The 22,885-nt window shown below is 34.8% G+C and overlaps 1 protein-coding gene across 7 annotated transcripts in view; it reads right to left on the bottom strand.

Moving 5' to 3' along the window:
- Positions 1 to 1,379: 1,379 nt before the first annotated feature.
- Positions 1,380 to 22,885, bottom strand: part of LOC105338946 (uncharacterized) — a 40,128-nt gene continuing 18,622 nt past the window's right edge. For 6 of the 7 annotated variants that reach the window (XM_034443926.2, XM_066083920.1, XM_034443913.2 and 3 more), the window contains 36 exons: positions 22,433 to 22,525; positions 21,772 to 22,002; positions 21,241 to 21,447; positions 20,537 to 20,767; positions 20,133 to 20,267; positions 19,682 to 19,909; positions 18,677 to 18,817; positions 18,050 to 18,280; positions 17,767 to 17,850; positions 16,063 to 16,305; positions 15,526 to 15,675; positions 12,645 to 12,872; positions 11,975 to 12,148; positions 11,409 to 11,522; positions 10,984 to 11,094; positions 10,549 to 10,654; positions 10,300 to 10,401; positions 9,960 to 10,009; positions 9,538 to 9,721; positions 9,043 to 9,311; positions 8,644 to 8,789; positions 8,337 to 8,493; positions 8,091 to 8,195; positions 7,790 to 7,930; positions 7,298 to 7,633; positions 6,893 to 7,009; positions 6,303 to 6,467; positions 5,724 to 5,860; positions 5,211 to 5,427; positions 4,632 to 4,742; positions 4,417 to 4,527; positions 4,140 to 4,292; positions 3,494 to 3,523; positions 2,626 to 3,003; positions 2,373 to 2,426; positions 1,380 to 1,616 (listed from right to left, as the gene is read on the bottom strand). In XM_034443926.2, the coding sequence (XP_034299817.2) occupies positions 1,504 to 1,616; positions 2,373 to 2,426; positions 2,626 to 3,003; positions 3,494 to 3,523; positions 4,140 to 4,292; positions 4,417 to 4,527; positions 4,632 to 4,742; positions 5,211 to 5,427; positions 5,724 to 5,860; positions 6,303 to 6,467; positions 6,893 to 7,009; positions 7,298 to 7,633; positions 7,790 to 7,930; positions 8,091 to 8,195; positions 8,337 to 8,493; positions 8,644 to 8,789; positions 9,043 to 9,311; positions 9,538 to 9,721; positions 9,960 to 10,009; positions 10,300 to 10,401; positions 10,549 to 10,654; positions 10,984 to 11,094; positions 11,409 to 11,522; positions 11,975 to 12,148; positions 12,645 to 12,872; positions 15,526 to 15,675; positions 16,063 to 16,305; positions 17,767 to 17,850; positions 18,050 to 18,280; positions 18,677 to 18,817; positions 19,682 to 19,909; positions 20,133 to 20,267; positions 20,537 to 20,767; positions 21,241 to 21,447; positions 21,772 to 22,002; positions 22,433 to 22,525 (5,783 nt within the window). In that variant the 3' untranslated portion in view covers positions 1,380 to 1,503. The remainder of the gene's footprint in view (positions 1,617 to 2,372; positions 2,427 to 2,625; positions 3,004 to 3,493; positions 3,524 to 4,139; positions 4,293 to 4,416; positions 4,528 to 4,631; positions 4,743 to 5,210; positions 5,428 to 5,723; positions 5,861 to 6,302; positions 6,468 to 6,892; positions 7,010 to 7,297; positions 7,634 to 7,789; positions 7,931 to 8,090; positions 8,196 to 8,336; positions 8,494 to 8,643; positions 8,790 to 9,042; positions 9,312 to 9,537; positions 9,722 to 9,959; positions 10,010 to 10,299; positions 10,402 to 10,548; positions 10,655 to 10,983; positions 11,095 to 11,408; positions 11,523 to 11,974; positions 12,149 to 12,644; positions 12,873 to 15,525; positions 15,676 to 16,062; positions 16,306 to 17,766; positions 17,851 to 18,049; positions 18,281 to 18,676; positions 18,818 to 19,681; positions 19,910 to 20,132; positions 20,268 to 20,536; positions 20,768 to 21,240; positions 21,448 to 21,771; positions 22,003 to 22,432; positions 22,526 to 22,885) is intronic. The other variant, XM_034443920.2, reaches the window with a different exon arrangement.

Below are 22,885 nucleotides of genomic sequence, written 5' to 3'. Positions count from 1 at the left end.
GAATTGGGCCATTTAGGTGACGTCATAGATACACATCGAATGAGCAATGATGACTAAAATTATTATTAAAGTTATAGGCATCCTCTATACAATAATTTGTGAAGATTTTATTTTTATACGATACTATTTAAAAATTGGTTGAAATCGGGGGCAGATATTTGACCATACCGCACATAGTCCTTTTTATTTATCAAAATTGAAAACAAATCTTCAAATTTAATAATAATAAAAAATTTTCAAAATGAAAAAAAAATATTTATATTGCTACTAAAAAGACATACTGATTAAAATTATTGCTAAACAAATAATCTGAAATTTTAAATGATATGATATTGGTACAGTAAATGATTATAAATGCATACATGTAAAAATAATTCTCCCCGATGTGACTAGTTATGTCATGGCATTAAAAACAAAAAAAAGTATGATATGTCAGATTATTATTATTTTTTTTAGAAAGAGTTAAAAAAAATGTGATGGAGCATGCAGTACATTGAACTTAAAGGTTGAGCAAATTTAAATTGCAAAAATGATATTTAAAACAATGACTATTTAAAAGCATGTAGCTTCCATACATCCGTGGACACATTTAGAAAAAGCTACAGATATTAAAACATTTCTTTGTCTTCTAATAGATTCCCTCATCATCAAGTATTCCTATGACTTTCACCTGCACAGTACATACAAAGTCACACACTTTACTTAACACACTCATACATACTGGTGTGTATATGCATTCACCTATGCCAAGTACATGGTAACACACTCTACTGCATATTTCACATTCACATTTACAGTTGCTTATATTCTTCACATCAAATATGCATTCACACATACATTATATGCAAAGTTACGTTGTTTTATCACATCAACAAATACATCAATATATATCATACATGAAACAGTAAACTTTGGCACAGTTTTAAAATATCTATAATTGCCATAACAGGGTGTGTCAAATGCATGAATGCATAAATGTTTATAACATATTATGTAACAAAGCACATTATGAATATATACAACAATGGAGAGTTTATGTATAAATATTTTTCGGCAGGTAACATGGTAGATGTATGAAAATTTGAAAAAGTGGCAGGTAAATATACAAATATTCTATATATAATTGATAATGTATAAAATTTAATGTACCGCTAAGTACCGGTACAAAGGCCATATGTATGGTAATGTATATAAATCATTTAAATATCAGCTTCACAAAAATCCATTAGTTCACAAATAATAATAATGCTGGAATTTATAAAACCAGAATGAGACAACCTAGATACAATCTTTGCCTAACTGTAGATTCAATTGAAGCATTAATTTATCTGCAAATTACCCCACTCCCCCCCCCCCCCCCCAAAAAAATGACACCCCCCCAAAAAAATGTGCTGTACAAGACAAGACATTATTTGCATCAAAATTGATGGGAGTTGAGTATTTACATGTGTTAACAACCATCAGACAGAATTTCCAACAAATATTGATTGTCCCTTTCTGCTGTTATGAGGGACAGTTTAATTCGTCTTCTCCATTTCTACAGTCCTGCGTATCATCACATCTTTGATGACTCTCAATGCAGAAACCATTGTCACATCTGAATCCACAGTCTGAAACTGTTCAAAATCAAATTTTTTCACATTATGTTGGTTAATCATGAACTATAGACATATCTTCATGCAAATACCAAAGCAAAAGTTCAAACTCCAACAAATATCACAGTATAATATGGAATTGCTTCCTCAAAACAATTCAAAAGAAACAATTCTGACATAAAAACTTTTATTAAAGATTACTGTTTTACCCCTGTAAAACAGTTACTATATAAGTCTATATGAAAAAAGTCCAGCATTTTGACTGTTGGACTGGAACTGTTGGATTGGAACTGTTAAATTCGACTGTTAAAAAAGACTGTTGACCAGTATAAACGTCATATTCCGCGAAAACATGTTATTGATTAGAAGGGGTATAACAAAACAGTTGTTGACTGTGTCTCCGGCAACAGTTGATCTGTCGGACCGGCTCGCAAACTGTTGCCCGCGGCCTTCTGCCTTGGGCAACAGTTTGCAAGCCGGTCCGACATATCAATTGTTGCCCGAGACCCCAGTCAACAACTGTATACTGGTACCATAAAAAATAATACATTAGTAACATGCATTATTCAAGAGTTTTTTCATAGATAAGACAATAGGACGAAACGTATGAATTTGTTCTCATGCATGTCAATTGATAAGAAATACTAGAAAATCCATTTTAAACCAGTCAATAAGTGTCTCAATTTAAATATAAATCCAATAAATGCACATTTAAGATTATCTATCGTCAGAACTACATGTTCAATTAATTACAACAGACATGAATATATTTCATACCTGTTGGTGTAACAGTAGGAGCTGGGGAGGACACAGGTTCTGTAGTAAGTGCATCTGGAAAGGGAGACAAACCAGTATAATGTATAACCTTGAAAATTTATTCTTAAACGTTTAGCAATAAATGTAAAGGTGTAAACTTATCTGAGCAAAATGAATCATATAAAAATCAACAGAGTTGGAAAACTTCAGAAGTAGAAGAATTGTGAAAGAAAATGAAAAAGATAAATTAAGAGGAAGATGATGAAGGTCGTACCTCCTGAGCATGGCAAGAGCAACAAGGCGATGTCATCAACGGCAACATCCGCATCAAACACGTTGTTCTGGTTGTCCAAGCCGATCCTCTTGGTCACAAACTGGATGTTCAGGTGCGTGTTATCCGGTAAGTTTACACACCCATACAACCATTCGTAGCTGGACGTCTGGTTCTGCCACCATAGCAACTGGCTCCGCCCATCTGGGAGCTGGGCAATCACAGACAAGCCCTCTGATTGGATAAAAGTGAAATCGTTTTCTGTTATGATGTGGTAATAGAATCCTAGACTTTGGCCGACCCCTGTGGTGACGTTGGGAGTTGTTAATACGGCAATTTCACCTCTTACACCATCGTTGCCCTCCACAAAGAAATAGTGTCCTGAAAAAGAAAAGATGCCATATAAATCTGCAAAATTTCAAGGGAGATAACAAATACCAAGCACGCGTTTTATTCCTATTTTCAAATTTATATAATTTTCATTTTGATTTTCAAGCATTAAGCTTATCCAGCACCATTCAAGGCAACCCTGTGTCAATATTCTCTTTGGAGGTTAGATATTGCTTTAGTTTCTTTCTTGCAATGAATGTTAAGTCACACTTCTCTTTCAATGGCCTTGCTACATTGTATCTTGCATAAAAGCAACATGACCATTAATCAACTGTCAAGCGAAGGGCTATCTCAAAACTGGTATATGATTCTCTTCCATATACCACCTCGTAAAAGTTATTAAAACAGATCTGCATTAGATTAGCTGAGCTGTATAGTCTATTAGTTTGAGATATGCTCTTAATCATACAACTATAAACTGCTTTAGATCTTCTTACAAGTTATCTGGAAATAACTTGATGTCATGTATGATGAACCATACCCTTTTGATCAAGGCCTTTTTTAACTTCATCTAAAACAACAGAATCTTTTCTTGAAGTTAAACATATAAATGTACCATTTAGTAATACGCCTAGTGACACATCCCTCCTCCATATCTGATGAGATATTAAAGGTGATCATATTTCAATTTTTATAGTTTTTTTTTTATCATACTGTAAACATTGCAATTAATAAATACATGTAATCCTTTATTTACAAGTAGATATTTAGATTTTCAGTGTCTTTGTCTGTGATAACACTATGAATCGATTTTGTAGAGTACAGTTCAATAAATTCAAATGATGTACTTTTGGGATGCAAGTGGGTTGAATAATTAAAAGAAATGAAAATCACATTAATGTAAGTTATAAGGAATCATTCTTTGAATATCATGAGGTGATAATTTCAGTCACGCCACGATCAAATATATCATAAAGCCCTTTGGGCTTTCTTGGATTTGACCACGCCCCAACCAACATTATCACCTCATAATATTCAAAGAATGATTCCTTATTCCTTAAATATACATGTATCTTTTGTACGCTGTAAAGACGAAAACACCAAACTTTTCATTCAAAAGTTTTATAGGTTGAAGGTCACCAGAGGAAATTCAAAATTTAATAATCTTTAGTAAATTGGATAGTTACCTGTAGTATCCCCCAGGGTGTGGTCAGCAATGGGTCCTGTGTAGAAGGAGGGAGTGGCCCCACTGTGTCTCTGCCAGGTATAGAGACCCTCATTGGAGGTGTAACCACAGGAGAAAGGGGTCTCAAACGTACAGGTCATACTGCGCAGCGAATCTGTGAAGTTAATGTATTCCAATTATTAATTCTCTATTCATTGAAACAAAAAACTTTTAGAAGTATTCAGATTATTCTTCATAATATTTATTATTGACCAATTCTTTCTATCTTAATATTTTACCACAAACAGTTCCTTCATCTGATTTGTCCAAACAATCCACTTTTTTGTCACAGGCAGAGGACTGTGGGATACAGCGGCCATTTTGACAGGAAAACTCGTTCTCCGTACACGCTGCAAGACGTAGGAAAATATATATTAATTTTCAATATCATCATATCCATGCAAGACTATACAGTTTCTGGGACATATGTTGAAAAATATCAATTTTCACTTACTGCAGTTAGCCTCGTCCGTTTCGTCCGGACAGTTGGTGATTCGGTCACAGCGCTGACTAGATAGGTAGCAGAAATTTTCTGACGCACACTTGAGTGTTCCCTCTGGACAAACTGGATTAAAATTATAATACCAATCATCACATCATGTCTAAAAATATCGTCATTGAAATATTTTTGTTTGGTAATTAACCTGTATTTTAGGGTTCAATGCAAAGGATAGAGTTTTGAGACCCAAACAGATTTGTGAGATTTTTTAAAAAACTGATCAAGGCTGGCACATGTAGGTTCTTTTTCTCACAGAATGTGAACAGTCTCTTGTAATGGTCTAGCTAGTATGTACACCAGAAATTGATTTGTCAAAAATATGAATTTACAGCGATGTACCAGTATTTTATGAATGACAATCAATGTTCTAATTTAAGCAGAAGCGAGTTTCTGCCAAAAATGCTATATAAAATGCACAGCCAAATGTGATACCGCCTGTGAAGTACTGTACATAACATTCATGTTAAACAATTCCAAAAAATGGACAGAATACATACATCATTTTTTTCCTTGTATACTTGTACATGTACCTACCATAAGCTGGGCACTCTCCAGGAATAATGCTTATATCATCAATGGCTATGTACGGTTTGTAGTACTTGTTGAGGGGTGGGGACGTCCGTACAAGCTGATAGGTGAGGACCCCACTGACCACTTGGGGGAGCTGCATCTGGGCTTTTGTCCAATCAAAAGTGCTCCTGTCTGTAAAGCTCCAAAGCTCGTACACCTCACCTTTGGATTCCAGAGAAACCTAGTATAGAAAGAGAAAACAAAATGAAAATCAATAAAAACAAGAAATATACAAAGGCAGCATAATATCTATGAAGTGTTTTGAAATTTCTTGGATATCATTCATAACAAACGAAGTAAACTTGGACATAATTAAGAAATTTCAGTAATGAGAAGTTAAACTTATTGTATCTTAATTATATTGAGAAATAGAATCTAATATAAAGAGAACTATAAAATATTCAAGTCCGCTGGACTTATAAAAAAAAAAATTAATCTAATATGTGAAGACTTGCTTTAATTCTCACAGTTGTTTACCTTAAATGTCATATCTGTCTGGGCTCGGTAGTAGAAGCTCAAACAAAACAGCTGGTTGTCCAGAAAGAGCTTCTGTGTCATCTGGACACTGTTTCCAACCAGATACTGTAGGTTGGTCAAAGCAAACAACATCCAAGCTACAGAATTAAATACAGACACTGTCAGTCCAGGACTGCATATACCGGTACAAGTAGCGCTTATGAGTATCTAATGGGTATCTACATGTACTTAACAAGTGAAAGATTGTTTAATTTGCATATTGTTTCATTTGCCTACATGCACAAGGAGGATAAGAAAGTAAGATGTTTTTTTTAATGAGAAAAATTGAAAATTTTTAATATTGCCTGATTAATTGAGTAATATTGAAAACTTTTATAGTCATCTTTCAATCATTCAAACAATCTTGTACAATATACATATATAGACATGCATATTACAAAAATAAAAGAGCAAAACATTCATTCTTGTACAATAGACATGCATGCCGGGTTAACAAAAAAAAAAGAGCAAAACATTTTTGAAACGAAAATCAAAACAGGCATATTTTAATTATGTGTGTTGATTGTTTGTATGACGTACCATCAGAATCGTTGTTAGTGTGCTCATTGAAGGCTTCCTCGTACAATATTTTCTCCCGCAGGTAGGACCCGTTCATCATCAAAAACTCTCCTCTGTCGTCGGTTATCTGTGATATCCCACAATGCATTGCTTTCTCAAAATCACAAGTATACTTTGTGGTATTTGCTGAAAATGGAGAATTAAAAATAATCTCAATCATATAATTTAATAGAAGTAAAAAGAAATTAGAATTTCCCTGATCTAGATTCTCTGTATAAGCACTACAATTGATGATTTTCATTTGTTAAAAAAACAGGACCTAAAATCATTCTTGAATAACAGAGAACTTGATTGCCAGAATGAATATTAAATGAATTTATCTTACCCACATATTGTAATTTATTGTCTAATAATTATTACGCTTTGAAAATTTTCTGAAATTTTCAAACAAAGAAAGAGTACATTACACTGGATTTTGAACTATAACAGGTAATTATTCATGCTTCTTGATTTGTTTTCTGAATAACAACCTACCATAACAACCTCTTTTCGCTATGCACCCTGGGTGCTAATTTAGGTGAATACATTTATATTCATTTTTGACTTCTTACCTTGACAATTGGCCTCGTCTTTGTTACACTCTACGACGACGTTACAGATGGAGGATTGAGGGAGACAGACTGGATTAGCTTTATCGTCCGCACACCTGTACATGTTTGCATCACACACTAAAAGTAAAAAAACAACCAATACTAGAAATATTGTATACCAAATACTAGAAATATGCCACATATTATCAGGCGATGAGAAGAGTTCCTCCTTTATACATATACTGAATATTAAAGCTGGATCAAAGACATATACAAGTACATGTATAAGGTAAAATACTCTTTGTGTATCAGTATCTAACCAACAAATACCTACTGGTTCTGAGTGTGAAAATTCCATATATCACTTAATTATAAATGTACTCATCATTTCCTATAAAAAAATAAAATCAAAATCAAAATCCCAACCTGACTGGCTACAAAATCCTGGTACTACTTTCACATCATCCAAGGCAGTCTTATGTGACTCTGTAGATATGAACTCCAAGTGGTATGTTCCTGCACTCAGGTCAAAATATCCGAGTTTCCACACATCAGGGCTGGAGTCTGGCCCCACGACATACGCTGTGTTGCTTATCGGTATTCCTGACATGCTGTACTCCCACGTACGCACTATCATGTTGTCGTTGGAGTAACCCCGCCGGAGGTAGTAGAATCTCACACAGGACTGCACACTGATCTGGAACTTAGGTGACATCAGCGAAGCTTCTGGTAGATTGCCAAATTTTCCAAACATGAAATGACCTTAAATAAAATAAAACCAACATTTAACTAAAATCAACTTAAAACCAACTTTGACGATAGCTGCATTGACAGATTAAATAAAATCTGTGAAATATTTACTGGAATGTTTAAGATCAATAAATTAATATCATAAAGTCTGTCTACTTTTGTTTTTACCTGGATAATGACCAATGGTGTGATCAGTCCAAGGGAGGCTAGACTGGGCTTGGGAGTTGGACGCTCCATAGCTCCAGATGAATCCGGATGCATTGTATCCACACAGGTAGTTGTCATCAAAAGTGCAGTTCACCGAAATTTCTGTGGAAACACAACAGATAAGTAACTTCTGCATATACCGGTATTTTGACAATTTTTGGAAACCATGATCATGATTAAATTTCAGTATACAGTGTATATTTTGGGAGTACAACAAAGTAAACTTAATATATTTGAAGTTTTGGAGAACAGAAGTATTTACCGCACAATCTTGTTTCATCCGAGTTGTCTCCGCAGTCGTTTTTTCGATTACACACCATTCCACGGTCAAACAGGCAGCGGCCATTATCGCACTTGAATTTACACTCTAAATAAAAAGAGGAAAGGGTCCAATGAAAAGGTTTGATAACTGGTAGAATAATAAAGTCTGCATATATTGCAATATATCGTTAAATATCTATAAAAAATTATAAATAAAGGAATATCAATATAATGAAACGACAAATACCCAATTCAGATTTAACCCAAGGGAGGTAATGCTTGACATCAGTGAAAACATTAGGAAGGTTTTGAGCACTGCAGTTGATTGCTACGTAGCTGGAAATTCCGACAAGTTTCCAGATTCCTTGATTGTTTTTGCACACTAATGGACCACCACTATCTCCCTGAAAAGAAAAAAAAGTCCTTAAATTCAAGTGAACTTAAATTGATATCATTAAGTTATGTTATTAAGTAAATGAAGGCAAAATTATAACACATGAAATGTTTACAGTCAAAAACATGCATTTAATATAATGAATTGACAACAGGCATACCGTGCACACAGATTTGAGATTGGATTGATAGCCAGCACACAGATAGCCGCCCGTAATGTTGCCGTTCCAATGTGCTGTGCTGTTGCATTTACTGGTGGACCATAACCTCATCTTCAGTTCTTTTAGCATTGTCGAATATGTCTTGTCTAAAATCAAATCAAAATTCCATATTCAAAATGCGCTTAAATCTGCATGTTTGTTCAATTCTAAGAGGCTTCACAATTGTTAAACTAGGTAAAAACACTACACCAAATGTCAATACCGGTACATTTAGGACATTGCAAAAAAAAATCACTCTCTTTAATATTTTATCTTACTAGAGTCTAATTAAATAAAAAAATTATTTCATTTAGATTTACATTATCAATTAGCAAAAAAAATAAATAAAAATAAATTAACCTCCTGGGGTAGTGTATCCCCAGCCAGTGGCATAACAAATGGAGGTCTCGGTGAACTTCTCGTCTGCCTCCGCGAAACAAATGGGCTGGATGTAGGGGGTGTATTTAACAGTATCGTTGAGCTCAAACAGAGTTATGTCCCCTGGTCCGTACTGTTGGAAGTTCTCCAGGCCTTTGATGACACGCTTTATTTCGTACTGTTTCTGCGTTTCTTCTGCAACCCCGCGATTAGTGGCACCAATCAGGACGTTTCTATCAGCCAGGTAGGACCTATGATGGGGATATAATCAAAACTTACATCATTTACAATTACAACTTGCAAATTCCTTTGTATTGAGGAGTATTCTATCATAAAGTGAACTAAAATTTAATTGATGTATGGAGAAGAAAGAGTAATGATGTTGATGATGATGTCAATTCTTATTATTAATGTGATCAAATTTCCCAATCTAAGGAATCAAGCTCACATGCACATATATTATAATGTCAAACTTACAGACAATGAGTTGCAGTGAGTACAAAGTTTGGAGCCACCAGGGATCCACCACAGATGTGTTTGGTGGTGCCTCCAGGTAGTTTCAGCTGTACAGACACCTGCCAAGGCCAGTAGCCAGGCACCGCATCATTCCCGCCCACAATAAAGCCCACCTGTGAGGATCCAACTAGTCTCTGGCCACAACCTACAATTCAATAGATTTATGGAGGTTAGTCTTATTACTCACGCAAAAAATACAAGTATCCGTATGTAATAAGGGTATTTTAAAGTAAAAATTCTTTGAGGGTACTATGTATATTTACTTAGTTGCATCCAATTCAAAATCATTACAACTTAGCTTTTAAGACTACTTTTGAGACTACATTACGACATCCTCACCCCTTTTCTCCTCTTTTATAGCATCTTAATACGACGATTCTTACCTCTTGGTTCACATTTCAAAGCCACAACCATAGCACCTTGGCACTCAGCCCTAATGGACAGAACAAGAAGTTAGACAGAGTTCCAGCTAAACTTTATAACTACCAGAACATGTAAGTACAACTATATTCCATTTATATACATAAATAAGGTTCATCCTTTTAGCTCAGGTACATTAATATTTAATAAGGTTTATCTTTAAAAGATTAAAAAAATAACCTGAAAATCATTTCTTTTTAATCATTGATCCGTTTCATTAATTGTGCTTTTTATTTCCAAACTGAAAGCCAAAGCAAGGTAAAGACAGAATGCATGAGATAGTACCGCATAAATGTCGCCTACCTAACAGAAGTTTTTCCCAGGTGTGAGGGCACTTGGCCATTCATATCAAGATGGACATACTTGCTAGAGAAATACTGTATGGAGAGAGCATTTGAGAAATTGCTACAAAAAAAGGAAAAACATTTACCCTGTGAATTTCAAAGTACCGGTAGGAAATAGACAGAAGAAGAGAAGGTAGTCGTAATATAATTTCCTTATCACTTTTCAAATTGAAATTCAGTAAAATAATCCGTGTTTCTTCATACTGACCCTAGTCCCAGACTTTTGCAGACCTCTGGACCGAGGGTGTCTGACCAGGACTGGTAACAGAGGGGCCTGGAGGAGAGCTGCAGGATGGACTGGGTGGTCAGGCTCACTGTCAAATCAACAGTCAGTTTATTTATTTATGATGCTGTTCCTTTTGATCATAAGTTAATCAAATGTTAATATAACAAGTAGTGTAAACCAGGAAATCATTGACAGTGTGAGGCCATATTTTCTTTTGTAACAATTTTTATCTACTGCAGACCTAAAATTCAGAAAGAAGATGGGTGAATAAGGCATATAAAATGCCTTTATGAGGATAGGTAACATACATGTACTATAAGATTAAAATATCAACAAATCTGATAATTTTTTTCTGAATTATTGGAAACAATGTATATTGATTGGCTAATGACAGCGTTTTTTCATCATCACACATACCACAGTTTCTTTCGTCGGACTCGTCTGGACAAGCCGGTACCTTGTTACATCGTTCACCGGCCGGAACACAACTTCTGTCCAGGCAAGTGAACTGGTCTGATGAACACGAACCTATACCATCCAAAAAAAAATTACAATGTTTGTTAGACCATTATCATCTTATACAATTATCAAATCGACAATAAAAATATTGCTTGATGTAAATATCAATTAAAACCAGTTAATATGAAATTAAATTCATTCGATTAAATTTCTCATGTTTTCATTTTTTGAAAATTGTCCAAAAAAATCATCTCAAAACAATCCTGATACAAAAATTATCTTAATTTCCAAAAAAAAATTCCCTGAAAATGAAATAATTTTTCTTTTTTAACAGATAAAGCCTATGTTTAGGGTTAATAGATAGCTTTGTACTTAGTACTTACCACAGTTGACCTCATCGGATTGGTCCTCACAATCTGGTTCCCCATCACACACCCACTCTTTCATGATACATTTACCATTTGAAGGGCAGGTGTATCGATTAGTCTCACTGCAATCTACCAAACCAAACAGACAAAAGTTTAAAATAATCATATCAAATGCCCTAATTTAAAGAAATTTTATAATTGCTGGAGTATTCAGTTTATCAAATATAATTCAAATTTAAACTGCATTGCACTACAAGAATACTGTCAAGTCTTCAATTGAATGTACATAGTTTTTACTTTTATATTGGTAAGAAATACATTACAAAGTCATAAAATAAAGCTTAATTCTTATTCTTATCCATGTAAAATGGACAATGAATACTAAAAATAAAATTATAAAGATTTTCTTTTAAATGAAAATTATGTTTTTTTTCTGAAATTAGTGGAATGAAATGGAAACCGTCATAATGTTTTCTTCTGACTATCATTAAGTGGTGAATTTTTGGAGGAAATTATTTTTAAGCTTATTATAAGTGAGACATTTTTTGGAGTTATTTTTGGTGTGGGATAGATAAACTTACTTTCCCTTGGTCCAAGGGTTGTGGGGACAGTAAGTAGACGCTGAGTGGTGGTGGTGGTTGGGGCCTGAGTGGTGGACACCCCTGGGAAGCCACTGACACACTGGTCCAGGGGCAGATAATCACAGTAATCGTTAATGGCCGCAGTAAAGTTAGTGCCACATTCCGCCTGAACATCTGTAAAGCAAGAATAAAATGAATGATTTACACTAAACAACTGTTCTACAGACAATCTAAGAATGAGACACAATCAATACCTGCTCAAGTTTCATTTTAGTCCCCTCACTTAAATAAGTCCCAACTTTTAGATTCATTTCTTAATTTTCAATGATACACAAAAAACGGTGGATAACTAGGTTAATTACTCTGACGGTGAAAACAGTTCTGAACAACTTTTTTTCTTTGATTGGTGGAGATAATATGCTCCTGCAATGCTTTTATACTCGATTTTCAAAAGTAAAAATACATGGAAATATATCCATTCATGCCCAAAAAAAGTCAATAATTTACAAGAAAAAATTTTTTGATAAATTTTAAACAAGGCATTTTAATTATACGTGTTAAGTAAAACAAAACAGTTTTATGTTCATTAATCTGTATAAAGTACCTACACATGCATTTTAAATGAGAAAATGGGTTTAACATGATATCAATTGAATCAATTAAGACTTACCATCACAGTAACTTTGACATGGATTAATCCGAACACCTCCACTGCAAACTGGATACACAAGACTGCACAAATAGTACATGGCATTCTGGGAGCAGAATTCATCACGCTTGAAGATTGCAAAAACTCCATTTGCCTCTTCCAGAGTGGTGTGTCCAAAAAGATTTGGAAACATTGTAGAGGATCGACCGACGGCTTGGCACTCGGGGACAGACAGCGGGATGCAAACACCTGCAACACAATCAAAAGAAAAGTCGCATTTGTTTTTAACATACAATATACACTTCAAATTCCTTGTTAAGCATGGGAATTAATATCTGCTTAATATCACAAGAGGCATCCCTCACAGATTTTTTCAATTTTGCATTTATTTTTTCTGGCTCCATTTTACTTATATGAAATAGCAATGAAAGTTTGGCACTCTCAATTTCACGTGCCTATAGATTCTTAATTAAATAAGGAAATAAAGCATATCTCGCTGGTTTTAAAATTTCTCTTCAATTTTTCAGGCCGACGTGAACTAAATAAAACTACAATAAAAATATGGCATTCTTGGTTTTATTTCATATTCTCATGATTTGCTGCAAAATATTTGATTCATGAACGTTACTTGGATGAATTCAGAGCAAGCTCAGCCAAGCTGTGGTTCCTATATGATCAACTTGCTCTGATGTTATCAAAATTAAGACTGCAGATAGAATTCAGAGACAATTTTAAATAACAAGAGGTGTATTATATAAAATGTTATATTTAGATCAATTCTGTGGTTTCCTTAAAATTCACTGCACAGCATTTTTTCTAGATTTGTTTTAGAGTCAATCCAAAAAATTATCATCAACAAGAGGCCAATTGGCCTTAACGGTCACCTGAGTAGCATATATCCAATACACAAACTTGTCATGGAGTCTCATATATGCATCTAATTAATTTGGTTTCATACTGGAGTAGAAAAATTATAAATTTGTAATGACAACCACATTTAATTCAAACTGTGAAACCTATAATTTTGGTGAAAAACTAAAAGATCTGGTCTACAAAATAATGAATTCAGTTTTCCTTTCAGGTGTGTGGGAGTAAAGAAGATAATTTTTTAACGTTATATGCATTAACATCTATACATCCATTTTGGCCCTGCCCTAGAGTCAAAACCCATACCCCAGGGGACATGAACATTAAAATTTCAGTAGAGGACTTCCTGGTAAACATAATTATTAGTCGTTTTTTTTAATACAGATGTGTGAGAATAGAGAAGAAGATTTTTAAACATTATATGCATTAACACTTTATTGCCATATTGCCCCCCCCCCCCCATGTCCTGAACCCCTGACCCAGGGGCCATGAATTTCACAATATAGGTAAAGGAGATTGTGGATATCATAACCATGTATTCAGTTTTTTGCCCACATGTGTTGGAGTAGAGAAGAAGATTTTTTAAGATTTAAATCATTTTTACTATATGGCCATATTGGCCCCACCCCAGAGCATGAACACCTTACCCAGGGGTCATGAATTTCACAATTTTAGTAGAGAGCCTCATGGACATCATAATCATGCATTTAGTTTTTAACAAATATATATGGGAGTAGAGAAGAAGATTTTCTAAGATTTAATACATTTTTACTATTTGGCCTGACGGCCCCATCCCAGAGCCTGAACCCCTGACCGAGGGGTCATGAATTTCACAATTTAGGATGAGGGCTTCATGGACATTATTATCATGCATTTAGGTTTTAACAAATATATATGATAGTAGAGAAGAAGATTTTCTAAGATTTAATACATTTTTACTATTTGGCCATATTGGCTCCACCCTAGAGCCTGAACCCCTGACCCAGGGGTCATGAATTTCACAATTTAGGATGAGGGCTTCATGGACATCATTATCATGCATTTAGGTTTTAACAAATATATATGATAGTAGAGAAGAAGATTTTCTAAGATTTAATACATTTTTACTATTTGGCCATATTGGCCCCTCCCTAGAGCCTGAATCCCTGACCCAGGGGTCATGAATTTCACAATTTAGGAAGAGGGCTTCATGGACATCATAATCATGCATTTAGTTTTTAACAAATATATATGGTAGTAGAGAAGAAGATTTTCTAAGATTTAATACATTTTTACTATTTGGCCATATTGGCCCCTCCCTAGAGCCTGAATCCCTGACCCAGGGGTCATGAATTTCACAATTTAGGAAGAGGGCTTCATGGACATCATAATCATGCATTTAGTTTTTAACAAATATATATGGTAGTAGAGAAGAAGATTTTCTAAGATTTAATACATTTTTACTATTTGGCCATATTGGCCCCACCCTAGAGCCTGAATCCCTGACCCAGGGGTCATGAATTTCACAATTTTGGTAGAGGGCCTCATGGAAATTATAACCATGCAATCAGTTTTTTCCTCACATGTGTGGAAGTAGAGAAGAAGATATTTGAAAATTTGGCTTTTTTTTGCATATTTGGCCCCGCCCGTGGCACCCCAGGGGTGGTAGAGCCATAAATTTCACAATTTAGATTCTTCTTACCATAGAGATGCTTCACACCAAAAATGGTAACGATTGGCCTGGTAGTTTTTAAGAAGAAGTTAAAAATGTAAAATTGTTAACGCACGACGCACAGACGCACGACGCACAACGCACGACGACGGACGAAGACCAATTGCAATAGGTCACCTGAGTGACTCAGGTGACCTAAAAATATCTGAAAACATGTTTTATTGATATTTAACCATTGTCAATGAGTTTTCATATAATCGAAACTGTGTATTTTACTTAATCCATAAAAATACAAGCCTACAGATATTAAAGAAACCACAGTATTTACAGTAAGAAAAGATCCTCATCCTTTATCTGAGTGAGAGATCTAACTTAAATTGTTACCTGGAGTTTTGGTTGTAGCTACTGAGGTTGTGGGGGCAGGGGTGGTGGTCAATGGTATCTGATGACAATTACCAGAGTCTACAGTCGGGAGTGAAGGACAGTACGTAAGGCCAGCTAGCTGAGTGGCATTGCCACATTCCCTGTTGATGGCTATTAAAAGAAATGACATCAAAAGAATTTTTTTATGACATAAATTGGAAATTTCCGGTAAATGGTATTTAAAAGAAAGTTTTTTGACCAACACATATGCATAGATATTTCAAATAATAAACTTAAGGTATAAAAAAAAGTGCTGCAAAAAATTATCTTGGAAAAGATGTGCTGTACTGTATTCGCGGCGACTTTATTGCGCGATTAGCTGCCGACAATCTGATTCCCGACAAATAATGTTCACGACCAAGCCTTATCCAGACCTGTATTGTTATAAAAACTATAGACAAAGGATTGGTTCGTGACGAGAAATATTCTTGACGACAAGGCTTTCGCTAACCTCGCGAAAATTTCTCGCACACGAATAAAAGTTGGTTTACAGTATACCATAACAGTCCTCCTGACAAGCATATTTCTGGGATCCAGTTATTCTGTCACACATTGGGAAAACCATTAGACATGTATAATACACTGCTCTCTGGGAACAGCTCTGCTGGTTGAACTGATCAAAGAACTGCTTGGCTGTAGCAAGATCAGGATGGTTGAACACATTGGGCATTTGTGTGTAGTGAAGTCCAATTGCTCTACATTCAGGAGCATTTATTGTCTCGCAGACTTCTTGTGTGGTCTCTAAAACAAAGACATGACCATCGCGGGGGTGTTAAGGAAGCATATGGAATCTGAGTTACATGTAATTCCGTGAAATCACAAATCTTAGTTATTATGTACATATTCAAATATATAAGCAACGAAACGTAGACAAAAAACAAATAAAAAATACTCAAAGACAATTTTTGCCAGAAATTAGTTTTATTACGTAGATTTACACATTGATGACGTCATGACTAAAAGTTGAATGTCGTGTGAATTTGATCGGAAAGCATTGTAAACATATTCAAAATATAACTAATCTAAGAACTCTTATAAAGTATTATAGTGTGATTTATTGAGAATTGAACATTAGAATACTGGGGGAGATGTTAGTTTTATCAATCATTCGCTAAAAGGTATGTAAATTTGCTTTTATTTCTCGGCCAGGCTTTCCTCTGTCGTTGTTTACGATATAAAAATCCAACTAGAACAACACTACCCCGTGTATGTTGAACTTGAAATTTTATACGTATCGTTAGTTTGATCAATGCCTAAATTGAAAAGTGCTGCTAGAATCCCATGTTGTGTGTTGTTTAAATACAATTTTCCGTTTTCCGTGCAAACTTTATAAAAGTTGGGAAGGTTTTATGAGAACCGGATGAATAACTTTTTAATAAGGAAAACCATAGGATTCTAGCAGCGGTTTTGATTAAATTGAGATGTTTTGCCTTCACTTGGTATGTTTATTTTATTTTGGAAACCGTGGGGTAGTGTTGTTCTATCTCATTTTATGTTAAGGAATATACGTAAGCTATTTATAGTTGTCACGTGATAATGCACCAATGTGGCAGTGATGTACTACCCGATTTTATTGCACTGACATCTTTTTTAAAGGATAATACTAAGTTTTTGATCGTATTCAAAATAATTATTTAATTTCACGATTTTGAATACAACAGTCAAAATAAGACGGCAAATTGCCCATATGCTTCCTTAACACCCCCGCGATGATACGGAAAAATAATGTAGGGTATACAGGGAAATATTCGCCCCCGTTTTATTTTTGCCCCTTCGCCATGCATCCTTGTCAGCGTGCAAATTTAGGACTGGGCAAATTCTATGTTGCAAATATTATCTCTGTAAAAACAACTGCACCTGGGCGAATTCAAGATGAGGCGAAACCATTTGCAAATGAAGAAGGGCGAAAATAACACAAGATGAAAATAACCCTGAATACAGTAATCATTGCATCATAAGTTTCAAGCATAAGGACACATCCTTGGGTTTTATCATTATTCACTCAGCATTTTCATGGGTTTTGTTGAAAAGTGCATCCACAAAAATCAAATGCTTATCAAAGTAAAAGTATAAAAACAGCATGCATAAAAGGAGCTATCTTTGAAAAAAAATTCTTCCTGAAAACGTGTGTTTTGTAATATCCACTAAAATGAATGCCAAGGAATACAAATGAAAAAAATTATAATATGGTATTGTGTATACCTTCTCCTACACAGCCTGTCACAGGGAGACTGTTGCAGTAGGAAGGACCTGATAGCATCATATCCGGACATTCCATATTTGCCTCTGTAAATATATAGAATTATAATCAGACCAATGCAAACAATTCTAAGACAACGCTCAGTTCATCAACTTTTTTTGTCTGGCAATTGTAAGAAAACCATCCTTATATCAATCTATTTAACTAGTACCGTTATTTGATATAATAATTCCATGGAATATTCTCTGTGAGAAAAATTATTATTCTTAATATGGACGTGCATACCATTGCAAAGGCTTTTACAGGGAAATTGCATCATTCCTGTGCTTGTATTACAAGTGGGGAAAAACATGTTACACAGGTAAAGCATGAATTTAGCTGAGCAGCTTTCGTTCTTGTAATATCCGAACCGCTCCACTGCTGCACTCAAAGTCATATCTCCAAAGGCATTAGGGAGAAGAAAGTGGGTCTGGTTGACCGCAAGACATTCCGGCACAGTGGTCATGTAACAGAGCTCTGTAAAACACAATACATCAACATTTATATACACCGATTCAGACAAGATTAAAAAAAACCATGAAATTTAGGTCAGAAAAATACCTCTAACTGGAATAGATTAAAACAGCATTCAATTAAAAAAATTATTGATCTAAAAAGTGATCTTTGTTAAATCTTTTCAAAAAGGTAGGCTAGAGATGTTAAACATTCATATTTCATCAATCATTGCATGTTAATCAAAAGTCATGAGAAAACAAGACAACTGTATGGTTTCAGTCATTCACCCTAACACAATAAACAACACATCATTAACATTATATTCAGACTTCAGAGAAGAATTAAAATGTGTTTGCTCATCATATTCTCAAACAGAGAAGACTTAAGCATGTGTGGGTGTAAGACCACCCATGGTACCTGGTTGGGGTGTGGTTTCCGGTTCTCGAGTGGTGGTGATGGTGGTGGCATCCTGGTAACTTGGTTCACAACTAGTTGTTGGCAGTTGGACACAGTAAGAGTTGTTGGCAAATGCCAAAGTAGGACAGGATGATAATACATCTACAACAAAAATTCAGACATGTCATAAATAGTAGTGGTCCCTCTCTATGCTGAACAATTAAATGCCAGGGTACTTTAGTAAACCAATGAGGATTATCATTTTTATGTGTTACATTTGGTACATTCTTTAAAACCATATAACATCATTAAAATGTAAACATTTATTAGAAAATTGATGGAACTGATTCAGTAAGTTTTAACAAATACATGAAAAAAAGTAAGCCAAGTATTACATGCTTTATTTTTCATTCACATATTGTCTTTTGTGAACTACTTTAAGAATATAAGTCTTAGCAAGCAAATAAATTGTATTTTGAATTTTTTTGATTAAGGTCAGACGACACGTTCCTCAATTTTAGATAACTTTTTCCAGGAATTTGTTAATGGTTTACTACTACTTTGACAAGCTTTCTTGCAAAAAATTAGGGTACCTTACCGGGCATTTCTGCAAAATACTAGAGTATGCAAATTTCCTATATAATATTCTTGATAATATACTTGAATTGCTGATATAAAAATAAATAAATCTACAGCACAGCGAAATTCACTATATTAGAACTATATCTCCGCCGCAGCGGGGCTTCGAACTCACGACCTCAAGAACCTATACGCTTCTGGGAGTTAGTGGCCACGGTTCTAACCACTCGACCATCTAGACATATATCCAAACCCAAGTAAATCATTTTTAAAGTAATTCTAAAATTAATATTTTTTATTGGAACTCTTTATTACGAGGAGTTACAAAAAAGATTCTCGAGGAACGTGTCGTCTGACCTTAAGTGTTTGATCTCTATGATCTGAGGTTGCTCATCGATATCACATATTACTTGGTTTACTGTTTTGGTTCATTTTTTCTTTGCGTACCAAGACAATGACTCTGACATGGGTAGATAACTTGCTTCGTTACTGGATCACACTTGGGAAATAACATATTACATGTGTAATACAGAGCGCTGGCGGAACAGCTCTCATTCTTAAAAACTTTGAAGTAAGTGGTGGCTTGTTCTAAACTTTTGTGTCCAAAAACATTTGGTAACATGACACTTGTGTGGCCCAAATCTCGACATTCAGGAATCTGAAGGGACAGGCACCCTGGTGAAATAGACATTTCAAATATTTAGAGCATGTAAAATTCATTTTAAAAAAAATAAAATACATGTAGCCACAAAAAATTAAAAGAAATTCTTGGAAATTTGGAGTTTCTAGAAAGATCCATAGTTACACAATCATGAAGGTGACCAATTTAAAAATTAACACAAATGAAAAGCAAACAAATAAAATTAAAACTAATTTACAAATATTCAAAGACTGATACCTGGCTGAGGTGTAGTTTCTGGCTGGATTGTGGTGGTGACTGGCCCTTGGTAGATGGGTACACAGCTTGTTAATGGCAGACTAGAACAGTACTGGGGACTAGCCAAAGACAGGCCGGGGCAGGAAGCAGAAACAGCTGCTCAAGAAACACAATGTAATGTCAAATCAATTAATTTCAATGTAGTGATCTTAACTTTTTTCTGTTACAAAGGGAAAGCAATAGCAAACTGGAAAAAAAAAACCAGTAGGTTTTTTTATTACAGATTATCAGGAAAAAATATAAAGGGATATATAAGATATGGTTCAGTGTTTTGATATTATATCAGATTAACTGAATTATTCGATTAACCACTATCAGATTAAGAGGAACCCTCTGTATAAGAATCTATATAAACAAACACTCACATGTACAATGGTCCTGACATGCATAAGAGAATAGTCCAGTTGCTGGATCACACTTGGGGAATAACATATTACACAGGTAATACATGGAGCTGGCAGAACAGCTCTGATTCTTGTAGAAATTAAAGTAAGCCATGGCTTCCTGGATAGAGTTTTGATCAAAAAGGTTGGGAAGCATGACACTTGTGTGGCCTACTGCTTGACATTCAGGGATCTCAAGGGTCAGACACAATGCTGCAAGTAAAAGAAATTTAGTTAACAAAGATTTCAGCTGCATCATGCTTATTTGCATTAAAAAACTTAAGTTGCATTTTATATGTCAGATGAAAATTACAAGCTTTGAAAAGGGCAATGCTTTACACATATATTTATAAAAGGAAGATTTTCATCCGATAAGGATCATGAAAACACCTAAGTAAAGGCTTACACCTAAAGAGTTTTTAAATGCAATATATGGGGAACAATGCCTCAAATTCCAAGCTTAGCTAGAGTGGTAAAAGCACAAAACACTACAGTCAAGTACCTTCATAGATTCTAAGTAGCTTCAATACTATGCCAGGTCATATCTTAGTTGTATATGTATCGTATAAATTGGTAAGAATTCTTTTACTCTTCTATGAATGGAGTCAGGAATACTTAATATTTTAAAGACAATATCTTCAGGTCATTCACAGTTTTTCCAGAAAAGTATCTAAAGTGGTGGATACCTGGTTGAGTGGTGGTTGTTTCTGGCTGAGGTGTTGTTGTGGTTGCTGGTTGAGTCGGTGTGGTGGCAACTGTCTGAGTCATGGTGACTGGTTGAGTGGTGGTGGTGGTGACTTGTGACTGGTAGCTGGGTTCACACTGGGATGTTGGCAATGCTGCACAGTAAGTGGGGCTTGCCAATTGTATATAGGGACAGGAGGCATAGGTATCTGATGATCAGAAGTAAAAGCATTACCAGTAATTCAAAAACAACTCATTGCAGTACTTTGGAATCCTCACATCATATATGAATCTTGTGGGTGGAAAGGAGATCTACATGTACAAAGAGACATTTTCTAATGCTTCATATTGCCAGAAATGTACTTCAATAACACAAATTGCAAAAGTTTGTCCATTTCGCATCTTTTAAATTTAAACCTGACCACAAATTAGACTAAGCCCATATTTTACCCTCCTCCTCTTACCCATCTCCAAGATAAAAAAATGTAAAAAAAAAAGAAAGAAAGAATGAAGAAATGGTATATTGTACCTACCATTGCAATGATCCTGACATGCATAAGTCATACGTCCAGTAGCTGGATCACACTTGGGAAATAAAATGTTGCACAGGAAGTACATGGAGCTAGCAGAGCAGCTTTTCCCCTTGAAGCTGTTAAAGTAACTTATGGCATCCTCAATAGAGAAGTGGTTGAAGACATTGGGAAATGTAACACTTGTGTGACCCACTGCTTGGCACTCAGGGATTTCAAGGGTCAGGCACAATTCTGTAACAGACATTTTAATGGCATAAAAGGAAAACAAGTATTCAAATGAAAGCTATTTCACAATGAATTCTTAATAGCAATTGATCTATATATATGCAATCCCATATAAAACTATATTAGTAGGGTTTATTTTTCAACATTTATTCAATTTCCTGTTCATATACAGTAAAACTCGTTTAGTGCGAATACGGATATTGCGAATTCACGGATATAGCGAAGTCATCTTGGATCCCCAGCTATGTAAATTTAATGAATTTCTTATACGGTTATACATGTAATGAATTACGGATATAACGAAGTAATTTCTTAGGTCCCAGTGACTTCGTTATAACCAAGTTTTGCTGTACATCTACAGTGTACTTTTCAGAGCTTTGCCTTATTAAATAGAGATCTAAAAAACCAAAGTTTTCTAAAAATTATCTGAAATTACCTTCCTCCTTTTTGGGTTCACAATTTGATGAGGGTAGGATATTGCAGCGTGAAGGTTCAGCCAATGTGAGAGATGGGCAGGCAGCATAGACAGCTAATTAAAAAAAAACAGCACTGATAGCTAATGCAAACACACATGTACAATTCTGCAGAGTACCTATTAACAACATAACATAAACAAATTCCTGTCATCTGGATTTTCGACTGAGGTAAATTTTAAACATCCACCAACCAAAAATACCAAAAAATGTAAATATTGGAACAATTCTTAAATTACTATTAATAACTATCAAAATAGAGTGGAAATTTCATTATTCTATATTCCAATAAGCCAGACACATAATCTTTCTTTTAACCTTTTGTTTAGAACTGGGTTTTTTTTAATTCTACATACGGATGAATAAATCATCTGGATGCTTAAATATTCAAAATGGTGACAAAACATTTATCAGCT

This window comes from Magallana gigas, chromosome 5 (genome assembly GCF_963853765.1).
Source record: "Magallana gigas chromosome 5, xbMagGiga1.1, whole genome shotgun sequence".
In the NCBI taxonomy this organism is placed as follows: domain Eukaryota; kingdom Metazoa; phylum Mollusca; class Bivalvia; order Ostreida; family Ostreidae; genus Magallana; species Magallana gigas.
The sequence above is the reverse complement of the archived record's forward strand: the minus strand, read 5'-3'. Positions and strand labels throughout refer to the sequence as shown.